General features: G+C 45.1%; 1 protein-coding gene across 1 annotated transcript in view; it reads right to left on the reverse strand.

The window, feature by feature from the left end:
* Positions 1-13,430, reverse strand: part of LOC118843485 (zinc finger protein 420-like) — a 35,594-nt gene extending 22,164 nt beyond the window's left edge. Inside the window, exons 1-3 of the mRNA XM_036751175.1 lie at positions 13,252-13,430; positions 12,744-13,036; positions 11,615-11,739 (exon numbers count right to left, since the gene is read on the reverse strand). Of these exons, the coding sequence (XP_036607070.1) occupies positions 11,615-11,739; positions 12,744-13,036; positions 13,252-13,430 (597 nt within the window). The remainder of the gene's footprint in view (positions 1-11,614; positions 11,740-12,743; positions 13,037-13,251) is intronic.
* Positions 13,431-13,524: the final 94 nt, after the last annotated feature.

Consider the following 13,524-nt stretch of genomic DNA (forward strand, 5'->3'; position numbering starts at 1 on the left):
TCTGGTATTTTGTGGGTTCTACAGTTCTATAATTTATTCAGAGCCATTTTTATAGGTTTTTGGAGGGACCTGGAGGGGAGCTCATGCAAGTCCCTGCTTTCCAGCTGCCATCTTCTTCAAAACACTTTCTAAAGAACCTGAAATAATTGGCAGAATACTTTGGTCACGATTGGTTGGTTGGTTGTTGTCCTTCATTCTTGAAGAAGACCAAAATGACATCACTATGCTTGAGTCAAGTTTCAACGTGTCCGACTGCAGCTGATCAGGACAATATGAGCTCAGAATTCTCTACCACAGGTCGGCATAAATAGGCTGTGTGAACATTTGGGGTGGATACTCCAAACTTATGCATCCTGCATTTCCTTTGAGCTGTTTCAATTCTGCTTTGCTCATAGAGCACAGCACCTTCTCTGATGTGGGCATGCCATGATATGCCAATGTCTCCCATGTCATACAATCAATTCCAATGTTCTTGAGACCTTGAGAGTATCGTTGTATCACTTCTTCTGACTAAAATGTGAACGCTTGCTCTGTATGAGTTATGCATAAAACAGTCTTTTTTGGCAAGTGTACATTTTACATTTGAACAATATGGCCAGCCCATTGGAGTTGTGCTCTCTGAAGCAGAGTTTGAATGCTTGTCAGTTTAGTGTCTGGTACCTTATCCTGCCAGGTGATCTTCAGAATCTTCCTAAGACAATTCAAATGGAAGTGATTCAGTTTCCTGGCATGGCACTGGTAGACTGTCCAAGTTTCATAGGCCTACAACAATGAGCACCACAGCTCTGTAGACCTTCAGTTTGGTAGACAGTGAAATAACTCTTCTCTCCCATGCTTTTCTTTTCTTCAGAGCCTCCCAAACACTGAGCTAGTTCTGGCAATGCATGCATCATCCTCATTATCGATGTGTACATCCCTGGAAAGTACACTATCAAGGTAGGTGACCTTATCCACAGCATTCAAAACTTCTCCATTTGCTGTGACTGATGGTTCCATGTATGGGTGGTGTGGTGGTGGCTGATGGAGCACCTGTGTTTTCTTGGTGTTAATCATTAGGCCAAAGTTAGAGCACAAGCAGCAGAGAACTGCTCTACACTTCATTGCATCTCAGCTTCAGAGGCTGCACTGAGTGCACAATCAACTGCAAAGAGAAAATCATTCACCAACACTCCCCCCACTTTGGTTACGATAGGGCTACATACATTAACATAATGAAAATGACAGCACTCCCTCTAATGCTTATCAAGGCACTACTTTATAGAAAGAGAGAGACAAATAATAAAATTTGGGAAGTGAAAAAGATGACTTCCAAATCAGTTAGTATTGATTACTTTGGTTTATTTTATTTTGATTTCAGGATTAAGTTTCCCTCCTTTAGAAAAGCTAACAGCTAAACTAGCATAAATATTCCCTTTGATAACAGATAAGTTAGAATGGGAAAGGCATCTTTGTGGGAATAAAATACTGACAAGATTAAGTTAGACATTATAGGATTCTTTTTTCCCCTTATTTTGAAATTTCTTTTAAAAAGTTTTATTAATGTTTTGAGTTTTTATATCAGTTATCCCTATATACTTTTCTTTCTGCCACCTCCCCAGGTGCTACCCTTTGTAATTAAAAAAAAAATCACTTAAGCAAAACCAATGACAATCATCTGAGAAAGCATGCCATGTTCCATACCCATGGCTTCCCAATCTTTTTAAAAAATGTTTTATTTTAGACAAATACCAGAACTTAAATACATAGTAAGAAAAGAAAAAGAAACATTGTAAATTTAAATATAAGGAAGAAAAAAAACATGTCACGCGCACAGGAGTGTGTTGGCAACCAAAAATGGGCTCCTTAGCACTTAGTCAACAAGTGGCCTTGACTAGTTTGGCTTTTTCCCCTGAACTGAATGCTGTTTGTATGTTGGACTGGAGTAAGCTTGTCGGCCCCTTCAGCTTGCTTCCCTTGCTTAAGCTGATGGAAAGAACCTGTGCTTTCCTGGTCAACCCCTTCACCTTGCTTAAGCAGACTGAAAGAACCTGTGCTTTCCCCGGCGTACCTTACTCCCCCGCAGAAGCTGGATGGTTAAAAGCAGCTCCCATTGGAGCCAGAGGCTGCTATAGCTATAGCCACAGCCACAGCCACAGCTGAAGCAGGAGCTGCCAGTAGCAGAGCTGACCTACGGGAGGAAGCTGAACAAGGACTTCAGGCCAGTGGGTAATCTTTTTACCATAGAGGGGGAAGCATGATTTTGCTTTACGCAATCATGCTTCTCTGTAGCCTCCTGGTTACTCTTTCAAGGTGTACTTATTGGGCCTGGAAGCTTTTGATCAATATATCAAAATGGGGTTGCTGGTTCATGGGTTGGTTACTGTGGAGCCTAAATATATGTTTTGATTCTTCTGCCTTCTACTTTGAGAGTTTCTTATATCCGGCGGTTCCGAACCTTTCAGACATGTTTATGATCCTCTTTGAGATTATAAACTCTGCCCTCCTAATACAAGGAGAACACAGAAATGTAGAGAATTCAGAATATACAGCAATAACTTATCATTTCAAGAAAGCCTGTATGTTAAATATGGCGAGTTATGTTGAAAGCTGGCCATCTCTGCTTCCTTGTAGATTTTCTTTTGTTCTCTGCTGTATACTTTTTACTTTGCTCTTTTTTCCCCCTTCTTCCTCACTCCCTGCCAGCCCAAAGGATTCTTACTAAAGGTCAAATCCCCTTTTCTGACAGCTGGAAAGCAGGAGGCTGACTTCTAGCTTAGTGACTCTAAGTTCCTTTTTTTTAGTGAGCCACACAGACTCATGATAGACACCCCTTAAGGAAGATATTTCTCCAAAAAGTTCACAGAATGGTAAGACATGAGTTCTAATTAAATAAAATATCAAATTTAGCAGTTTTCCCACCCTGGAAACTCCCCCAAGTGTCCAGAAGCCAAATATTGCAAATCTACCTAGCTCCCTGTTCTTGGCCCAGGCTCATCTGTCAAAAGTTTCCTGTTGACACAGGATAGCTTTCCATGATGGCAATCATGGCAAATACCCCAAACCATCAGCTTCATTTCTGATGTTCCTCATTTATGCTTAAAAGGATGTTTTGTAAACTGTCCTGAGTGTCTAACGATTATTGACCCTATTTTGTTGGCAGTAAGTGACCTTGCTAATTAAATTCCCCATTTAAGTTCACAAACTCCCTGAAATATATTCATAGGTCTCTTACTCTTGGTGAGCAGGAGGGGGTGGTAAGAACCCCTGTAATGTAGGTATTATCTCCCCCAGCTAAACGATAAGCCCCTTCTGGGCAAAGGCAAATAAGCTCCTTGAGAGCAAGGAAAGTCTTTTCTATTTCTATCCCCAGAACTAAGCACAGTGCTTTGTACATAGCAAGTGTCCAATAATTCATTCACTTACTCATTTTATTAGAATCAAGTATAAAAAGAAAGTTCTGGTATTACAAGTCATAAACTGAAATTAATTAGGTGGTTTTACTTAACCTTTTTTTTTAATGGGGAGAACTTTTGGTTTTGAGGACAACACAATGGATCAATACCCCCACCATTCCCTCCACTGCCCCCAAACTAGGACTTTGATAGGGAAAATCTTATCAAAATGGGAGGTAGAGGAGAAATGAAATTACATTTCTAGAATATTTAACTTTTGGCCTCCATAATGCAAAGCTAATGAAGCAAGAAATTGGGTGGAGGGAGGAGGGAATGGGTCATTATTTTTATTAATATATTTTTATTGATAAATTCTGTGTTTGTATCACCTAAGTTTCTCTATATACCCCTCCAAGTCCTCCTGCTTCCACAGAGACATCTTTAACGAAGAATTTCTCCAAAAAAGAAAGAGCAAAACCAGTTAATATAATAAAAAAAAAAACCCCAACGATCCTGATGTTATATTCAATATTCCAAATGAGGGGAACCCAACTTCTGTGAAGGAGGAAGAGGAAAGTGGCTTCTCAAAATTCTCTGGAGCCAAGTTTGCTCTTTGTATTTTCCAAATTTCATTCTGATGGCTCTGTGGTGGTTCTTTCCATTTCCATTCTTGTAGGCACTGTGTAGTTTTCCTGGCTTTGCTTACTTCCATCCACATCAGTTTATGTACGTCTTTGAATGCTTCTCTGTATTCCATCATATACATGGTTTCTGATAACACAGTAATATCCCACGACATTCTCATAGCATAATTTGTTTACTCATCCCCCAGTAGACGGGTGTCTGCTTTGTTTCTAGTTCTTTGCCATCACAAAAAATTGCTACTAGAGCTTTTCTTTTTGTTTTTTTATTGACCTCCTTGGGATAGAAAGGCCAGATTGCAGGGTTTCTGGGTCAAAAGAATCAACACGTGGGGACTATATATTTTGGTCAGATCCAGATATTAAGGGTTTTAACTGCCAAGCTAATATTAGCAGCCATAAGAAAAAAAATGCTCCAAATCACTAATAAGAGAAATCAATATAAAAACGAGCCCACGGTTTCCCCTTACACCTGGAAATTTGGCAAAGAGGAGAACAGTCAGTATGGGTGTACAAACACATTCTGGTGGGGCAGTGCATTAGAATGCCCCGCTGGCAAGCACGGCGGAATCCTTCGAATAAAGTGACTGAAGTATCCATGTCCCTGAATCCAGAGATTCTGCTGCTAACTATATACCCCAAGGAAGTCTAGAGGGAAAAGAAAGGCCCCAGAGAACCCAGAATATCTATAGGGGAAAAGAAGACCCACTTCTCTGGCACCTCCTATATGCAAGGCCCTGTGTCAGCACTTTTGAACAAAGATCTCATCCTCACCACAACCCTGAAAGGGGGGTGCTATCACGATCCCCATCTTACAGATGAGAAAACAGGTACACGGAGGTAAGTGACCTGCTCTGGGTCACACAGCTAGTCAGCGCCGATTTGAACTCGGGTCTTCCTGACTCCATCTCCAACACTCTATCCACTGTGCTACCAGCTGCCTCCCTTCGTGTTGTAGTAAATAGATCATTCTTCAACCTTGCTCTTGTCTGTGATCAGGTAAATATATTTTTTAAAAATCCCCAAAGACAGTGTCAGTGCTGAATCGAGGATCTGTGTGTGGTACTGCGGAGAAGATGTACCATTAAGCTTGGTTGGGTTTGGATTCGTGCCTGCAATAAGACACACTCCCAATGAAATAATGCTTTTAATAAAAGGCAGGGAATACTACATCGGATTTACAACAACAATAACCAACAACTCCTAATAGCAAAGCTAACAAAGCAAAAGTGGCGCAAACACAGACCGCAGTAGAAAACATCACCAATTCAGGGGAAGCACCAACTCCTGAGTCTTCAAGCTGGGGAATCCTGGGGTATAGCTATCAGGGTCCCGAATGGGAGAGCCCAGGCAGAGCGTCCTCTCCATGGGTGAGATTCCAATGCAACTTACTCACTTGGAGACGTAAATAGGGCTTTGAACAAAGAAGGCTCACTGCCGACAAGGAAAGGCTCCTTGCTAGCTGTCCCAGACGTTCCCATCGGGAGGGTGGCCACCCCTCACAATGGGGCCTCACGAGAAGTTTGTTTTTAAGAACTGGCTAGGTTCCTAGAACGTCAGTTTCTCAAAGAAGTTCAACCTCATGGAACTGGCCCCATGCCTCAAGGATGTTTGCTGTTTTTTGCCCAAGGGTTGATCATGTCTCCAGGCTAGGAGTTCATAGAAAGAAGAGCTTGATATGTGCAGAGCCTGCACTATAATATGGAGGATTTTCTATATGGTAATGATTTATCATTCAGAAGATTAATTCTGTAACATATTCTTATCAATCCTATTGATAAGTAATTGATTTTGTACTTTAACTAAACTTAGTCTAGAGTTCAGCTGGCCTGTAATAAGTTACGACTCTCCTGCCTTAGGGAATTTAACTGACCTTGGAGAATGTGTGAGAAAGCAAGGGAGTTATCTGATATCTTTATTCCACCAAGTTATCCATCAAGGATGTCTGGTTTGCTGTCCAAAAGTCTGGGCCATCACATCATACCTGCACTCAGCCAGTGAGCACTTCTTGGTTTCATGAGAGAAGGGGGGGGGGTGTCACTGCTAGCCCCCCTTACCAAATTTTCAGCCCATTGTGTTGTTCTGTAACCAGTCATGTTGCCCCTAATTTCATGATGCCCTCTATCTTACTCGGTTCTGTGTTCTGTGCTCCCCAAAACCCTAGACGAGGGGAACGGTCCCCTTGCTTGGGGTCTCTGGCATTAAGGGAGGCAAACCATGGACCCACTTATTGACAAGTAGCATGCCTTTGCTAATAAATGTTATCTTGTGTGGAGATCTGCCTCAGTTGACACTTTTGTTAAAATTCTATCACAACACTATAAAAAGAAAGAGAGTTAGGGCTGATAAAGCCTGGAGTCTTGAAGAGGAATAGCAGTGCACCTGAGTGTGGTGTTGGGGATTAAGACAGGAGTATTAAAAGCAAACAAGTGTCCCTCTTTTAGGCATGATGTAGCCATGGGCTGGGGCCCAAAGAGAACCCTCTAAAGCACATAGGTAGAACAAAGCTGTGCAGGCTGCAGAAATGAACACCAGCTTTGTTCCCAAGACCATCCACAGGCCCTAACATTAGCTAAAGGAATGCGGCTGTCACCTCCTCCTCCTTCTCCTCCTCCTCCTCCTTTCTTTACAAAGATGCTCAAGGGGGTCCTGCTGGGAACTGAGGCAAAGAAGGCCTGGAAGCAGCGGCTGGTTCAGAGCCATGGCCAGGTCTGCCCTGAAGTGGCACACACCTAGAGGGCATCATGGATGCCAGCAGCATTGCCTGGTTCAGGATATCTATGGCCCCTTGACAGTTCTTGGGTACCCAAGCTGAGGAGGCAAAGTATAAACTGTGTGAGCTGAGAAAGATCTTCCTGGCTCCACAAGGCCTCTGCAGCTAGAGGGTTACCATGCCTGTGCCCTCCTTGATCCATGTCCTGTCCTTGAAGCATGTGGTTCTTGCTGAAATCAGTCTGACACTGGAGGAAAATGGAGAGCAGCAGGAAGAAGTCAGCAGAGGTTCCCCAACCTCCACCCCACAAGATGTGGAAAACACACCAGATCAAAACCTGGCTGGGGAATCCAAGAAAAAACAACACAGCAAGTCTTTTTTCCAGCCAAGGTCATCATGGGGAGACAGAGGCATGGGAACACGAGGGTCAGGGTGTGGAGTGGAGTGTTCTAAGGCAGGGAGTGGCTGTGCACCAGGGCAAGAGGCTGCAGAGGCAGCAAAGAGGGACCTGACCACAAACAGGGGCCCACTGGTAGTTCTCTAGCTCATTGCTCAGGTCAGGGCCAAAGATTCAAGGAAGCCTGAGAAGAGGACCTGAGTGTAAGAGCAGTATTCCAGGTTGAGGAGAAATTGTGGCCTAACCTACATCCTGAGCAAGGAGTAAGTTCAGAAACAGGTAGCAGCTGTGGCTCTGAACCCAGGTACCCAATGATGTCTTCAGTTCCAGCCTCCAGCCCTGCTGGAAACCTGTGGCAGAATAGCCAGGGCAGGAATCCCAGAAAAAAGGGGAGACAACAGTTCTGTCCCTTTAAACCATCAGAGCATCCCTGGTGGCTGACAGTGCGGCTGAGACCAGCAGCAGTCTCCTGGAACTCCAATCGGGGAGGCCAACAGGTGTGCTACTCACACCCCAACACGTTAGGAACTCGCAAAGCTCAGCCCAGGACGACAGCAATCACACTTTGTCCCCAGCCTGAGCTATCTCTGAAACAATGAATACAACCCCAAGAAAGCAACAACAGACCAACCCAGACTGTCTTGACAGAAAGGTGCAGAGCCTAGCCATAACATCAAGTCCAAAGTCAAGAAGCAGGCTGGAAGAATGAGCAAACAAAAAATGAACCCCACCATAAAAAGGTGGCTGGGAAACTCAAGAAACAAATCCAGGATAAAAGTGACTCCAAAACATCTATAAGTAAAGCTTCAAAGGAAGACACAGCTTGTGGACAAATTCATTCCTGGAAGAGATGAAGAGTTAAAAATATTTTTATAAATAAAATGAACAAGAGAGGACAAAATTGGAAAAGCAATGAGAGCTATGGAAGAAAGAATTGTAAAGAGAATCAGAGAATCAACAGCTTAGCACAGGAAGTACAAAATTTTACCAGAGAAACAAATTTCCTGAAAATCAGAATGGACCAAATAAAAGATGATCATTCAACAAGACAAGAGATGGTGAAACCAAGTCAAATGACTGAAAAAACTGAAAGACCCTAATTAGAAAAGGCCCGGGAGTAGTTCTGTTATGTTCTGATGATCTTAAATATTAAGAGAAGGGAAGAATACACAGAGGGAAAGGGGAAGGAGAGGTTAGGGGAAATTATAATGATGATGATGATGATAACCAGCACTTGTTATAGTGTATACTGTGTGCCAGGCACTGTGATAAGTATTTTCTACAAATATTGTTTGATCCTCACAAAACCCCTCAAAGGGAGGTGTTATTATCACGTCCATTTTACAGATAAGGAAACTGAAGCAAGCAGGGGTTAAGTGACTTTCCCAGGGTCACACAGCTAGTGAGCACCTGAGGCTGCATTTGAACTCAAGTCTTTCTGACTCTATGCCAACAGTATCACCTAGATACACATAAGAAGACACACATGCAGAAGTTTATACAACGAGGAGAGAGGGAGTGGAGGAGCTGGCTACATTTGAACCTCAACCCAACTGGTCAAAGGGAAGATGGGCTGGGGCGGGGGGAGGGGAGGTGGAGAAGGGGAGAGGAGGAAAGAAGCATTTATACAGTGTCTACCATATGCCAGGCACTGTGCTAAGCGCTCTACAAATATTATCTCATTGGATAATAAACATATACATACACGGAGCTGGGCACAGAAATACATTTTACTCAAGATGGGGAAGACAGAGCAAGGGAAGGACTAGTCTTGAGCAAAAGGAATTCTAACCAAGGAGAGTGAAAGGGTGACAACATTAGAGAAGCAGGGAAATTACCCGTTAAATCTGTGGATGGGAGAAAAATTCATGTTGTTAAAGACTGTTAAGGGTTCCCTGAACTTGTCTTTCTGAGTCACCGTGTTTTCCAGAAACGCTGGATCCAGAGCATGTGGGAGGCCCTGAATGTGTCAAGCTGACATGATTTTGTTGTTTGCATCCCAAACTGGACTCCGTGTGTGTCCCTCAGAGTCAAGGTAGGCACCAGCCCATCTATGCCAGGCTGGGACTCTGCTGATGTGCAGACCATCCTAGTTTCACAGTCCAGCAGTTCCCAAGGGAAAAGAATGCCGCTTTTGCCATTGCCTCAGTCCTCCTGTTTGGGAGGGGTTTGTCCCTTTTCTACGCTTTCCCTCCTGTCATGCCATGCCTCTTTAGGGGGAGTTATGTCTTTCCTCCTCCTTCCTTTGTCCTGCTGTCATAAATACGCAAACCTCTGTATGAATTGTGAACTCTTTGAGTTCCACATGCACGTTTATTTCTCTTATAATAAATCTAGTTTTCAATTAGGTTTTGTGAAGTTGTAACTATTGACAACGGCCAAACGAGACAGAAAATATTCCCGAAAACAGACATGTTAAAGATTAAACATAAGATTAACAAGTTTTTGCACAAATAAAACCAATGAAGCTAAAAAAGAAACAGGTAAACGAGGGAAAAATCTTTGCAGCAAGTTCCTCTGATGTGATGTTTAAAAAGTATGAGACAAAATTTCTGAATGATTTAATCATTTTATTAATAAGGCTAGCATGGTATTAATAAAAGAGGTCAATGTCACTCCTAAATGCCAAAGACCCCTCATGGTGGTGAGCTCACACTCCACATGCTTTTGGAAAAGTGGGTGTTTCTGTGGGTGGCAATCAACTCTGATTGGCTAACAATTAATGGGAGAATCAATATTACAATGAAAGGTAGGTTATATTACAATGAGGGTGTTGGGGTACAACACTGAGTACCCAAATCTTGGTCAAAGAGATTTCTCAATTTCCTTATCACCTGTCCGACAAAAAGGAGAATACACATTTTCCCAGACTTGTCCGAATAAACACAATGAGCAGGAATCCACCTATTTGCCTAAACTTAGAATTTCTCATACTATCTTTGATTAGATCTTAGCCTGGGCAAGTCTTTGAGAAAGATTTCCCACTCTGGTTGATTTTTGGAGGAGAAAGTAGAAGAGGGGGAAAACCTTGGTCCGGATCCAATAATTAGTGATTAAAACAATAGAGAAATAACGATTTCTTTCATTAAGCACTCAATTTTAAGATATATTGGAAACTGATTCAAATTCACAAGAACAACAGCTTCTTTCCAATTGATAAGCAAAGGAAAGGAGAAGGCAGTTTTCAGAGGAAGAAAGCCAAGCTAATAGTAGCCATATGAAAATGTGCTCTAAATCACTAAGAACAGAGAAATGCAAATTAACAGAGTTCTCTCTTAATTCTAGTGCCTCACCTCTGTTAATGATTTCCTATTTATCTTGTACATAGCCTTTGCATATATTTGCTCACATGTTGTCTCCCGTTAGGTTGTGAGTTCCTTGTGGGCAGGGACTGTCTTTTGCCTCCTTTTGTATCCCCAGAGCTCAGCACAGTTAACTGGCATGTAGCAGATAATTAGTAAACATCGAACACCCAAAGGATTGGCGAAGTTGACAAAAAAGGCAAATACTGGACAGACTGTGGGAAGCCAGGTATATTAATGTGCTGTTGGTGGACTTGTGAATTGGTCCAGCCATTTGGGAAAGGAATTTGGAAAGAAACTATGCCCCCAAAATTATAAAAGCTATTTAATCTAGTGATATCACTACTAAGCCTATACCCCAAAGCCAGAAAAGAACCCATATGTACAAAAATATTTATAGCAGCTCTTTTTGTGGTGGCAAAAACCTAGAAGTTAAGGGGTGATCATCAACTGGGGAAAAGCTGAACAAGACATGGTACATAAATGTGATGGAATATTGCTGGGCTATAAGAAATGATGAAAAAGATGGTTTCAGAGAAACCTGGGAAAACTTGGATCAACTGATGCAGAGCAAAGTCAGCGTATTGGTAATTAAGGTAGGACTTTTTTTTTTACTGTTTTAGGAAGAGGCCTGAATGGGAAAAGCTTTAAATGTCAGAAGATTTGAAACATGCTTTCTGAAGAGGGAGCTCCTGAGGAAGTGTCATCCATGATCAGTCTGTCTTTAGACAATCACTTTAATGCACTGAATTATTATGTCAACTAAGGTCTTTAAGGAAAACATAACTAGGGTGGAAAAAAAGATAGTAAGACACTAGCTCTAGGTAATCTTAAGATCTGTCAGACTTGACAAACTCCAAAGAGAGTTACTAGGAGGAGATTGTGGGTTTAAATAAAACACTGGTTAAAAAGATTTCACAGACTCAAGGAGACTTCTGCCAGCACACAGATTCTCAGGCTGTCACCGCACTCATACACAAACTGTTCACTTGTTAGGAAACAAAAAACTCAAACAATGCAGAAAGACAAATCTTAAACCTCAACTTTTAGACACCAAAACACAATGAAAATTGTTAACTAGAGAAAGAAATATGTAGAAAAGATACACTCTAAAAAGAGGGGCCAAAGACAAAAATCACAGAAACAAGAAGAATCGTATTAAAGAAAATGGAAATAAGGGGACAACGTACCAAGCGCTGAGATGGCATTGCTGGAGAGGGCACGCTGCCACTCACCTGGTGGGTCCTGGCAGTCAGGAGCACGGGGGCCATGTTTCCCTTCTGGTTAGGGATCAGGCTGTCAGAAGGCAGAGCTGCTGAAGAAAGAGGAGCCGTGAGAAAGACCCTGGCCCTGCCCTAGGGATCTAGAAAGCCCCCCACCCCCGTGGGCTGAGGTGCGGATACAGGAGCTCTTCCCAGAGCTCATCCCATCTGAAGAACACGCAGGCAAGTGTGTAAGTTTGGCCAGGGCTGGGAGCTACACTATAGAAACAGGGGGGCTGCTGCAGCACTCGAGTCGAGCCTTGAAAGGAGAAAAGGACCCTGAACAGGCGAGAGGAGGGAGGGGTCCCAGGCCTGGGGGCGTCCCGGATCACTCGCGCCAATGCTGGAGGGCATGGGGGAGGGGCTCCAGGAACACGGAAAGGGCGTTTTCTTTTGGCGTGCAGAAGGTGTGCGGAGGTGGGGGGGAAGGAGAGTGGGCAGCTCCTCGGTCCCGCGTCCGGAGCCCCCGCACTCCGGGTCCCCGAGTGCTCCGTCTCACTCCCCGTTCCTTCGGCCCCCTGCAGCCCGTCTCTGGCTGCCCGAGCCCCAGCTCCTCTTCGGAGGGCGCTGGCCCCCAACACACGCACACGCGTGTCCATCATGTCCGCAGACATGCACACAAGTGCACGAGGGAGGGTCGTAGGGCCACTGAGAAAACTGAGGGACGCAGGGAGGACGACGACTGGCTTGGCCGGAGTCCCACGGCAAGAGAGGGGCTGGGGCAGGATTCGAACTCTTGTCCTGCACCCCTGACACTGTGAGCTGGGGCCAGGCACACAGTGGGTGCCGCACGAACGCACTGGGGGTGGGGCGGCCGGGAAGGGGGCTGAGCTGGGGAGGGGTGAGGCGTGGTGGCGAGTGGGTAAATGGGGAGCCAGAGCAGGTGCGTCGGGACAAAAAAGAGAACTGCCAGGAGGAGCCGCGCACTGCGCACGCGCGGCTCTAGCGCTGCCTCCTCCTCTCGACCCCGCCCCTTTCCCGGAAGCCCCGAAAGCGCACGCCGCGCCGCTCCGCTCCTCCCTGTCTCGGCCCCTGCCCCGCCTCCGGTCTCACTCACCCTTCCCGGGGGAGCAGAGCTCGGGCCCTGGCAGGGGCGGCGGCGGAAGAGGAGGCCGGACTCGGAGCGGAACCGAGACGGTTCCGAACGCGCGCCCGGGACGACACGGAGAGCCCGCGAGGATGCGGCTGTGGCGTATTAACAGACCGTCTTGGCCCCGCCTGTTCCGGCCGCGCCTCTCTCTCTCCACCAATCCCCTCAAGGCTCTTCTCTGCGGAGCCCGCTTGCCTCCGTTTCCATAGCCACCACGGGGGAACCTCGCTGTGGGCCGACCCTGGAGGCTGCAGAGACCTCTGGGAAATGGAGTTTTTCTGCTTGCTGAAGGTCTCGCCTCTGAGCTGCCTAAGAAGGATTGGGATGCGCCAGTTCGAGAGCCGCTTCCGATGGAAAAAGGGTCAAGGATGAGAACGGGCGGTTTCCAGAGGAAGAAACCCAAGGCATCCTTTGCCCTGTGAAGCGGTGTTCGAAGTGCCAATGAAGACAACTTGAGGTTCCGCCTCGCCCCCACTGATTGGCTGGCCGGGCATTAAAGGACCATGATGCCCTCTGGGGGCTTTCCTGCGCTGATGGTGGAGCTGTGACCTGGACCGTTGAGCCTTCAGGTCCCCCGAAGCGAGCCAAGAAAGCAGGAAAATGCAGGCTTCTGCGCACAAGAAACTCTTTTTGAGGTGGCAAAGACCCGCTCATTGACGGGGGAATGGCCAAGAAAGTTATGCTACGTGAATGGGGTGGGATACTGTTGTTTAATGAATTTTCTTCCCAGTTCACTTATCTAAAGCCG

This window comes from Trichosurus vulpecula, chromosome 1, assembly GCF_011100635.1.
Source record: "Trichosurus vulpecula isolate mTriVul1 chromosome 1, mTriVul1.pri, whole genome shotgun sequence".
Classification (NCBI taxonomy): Eukaryota; Metazoa; Chordata; class Mammalia; order Diprotodontia; family Phalangeridae; genus Trichosurus; species Trichosurus vulpecula.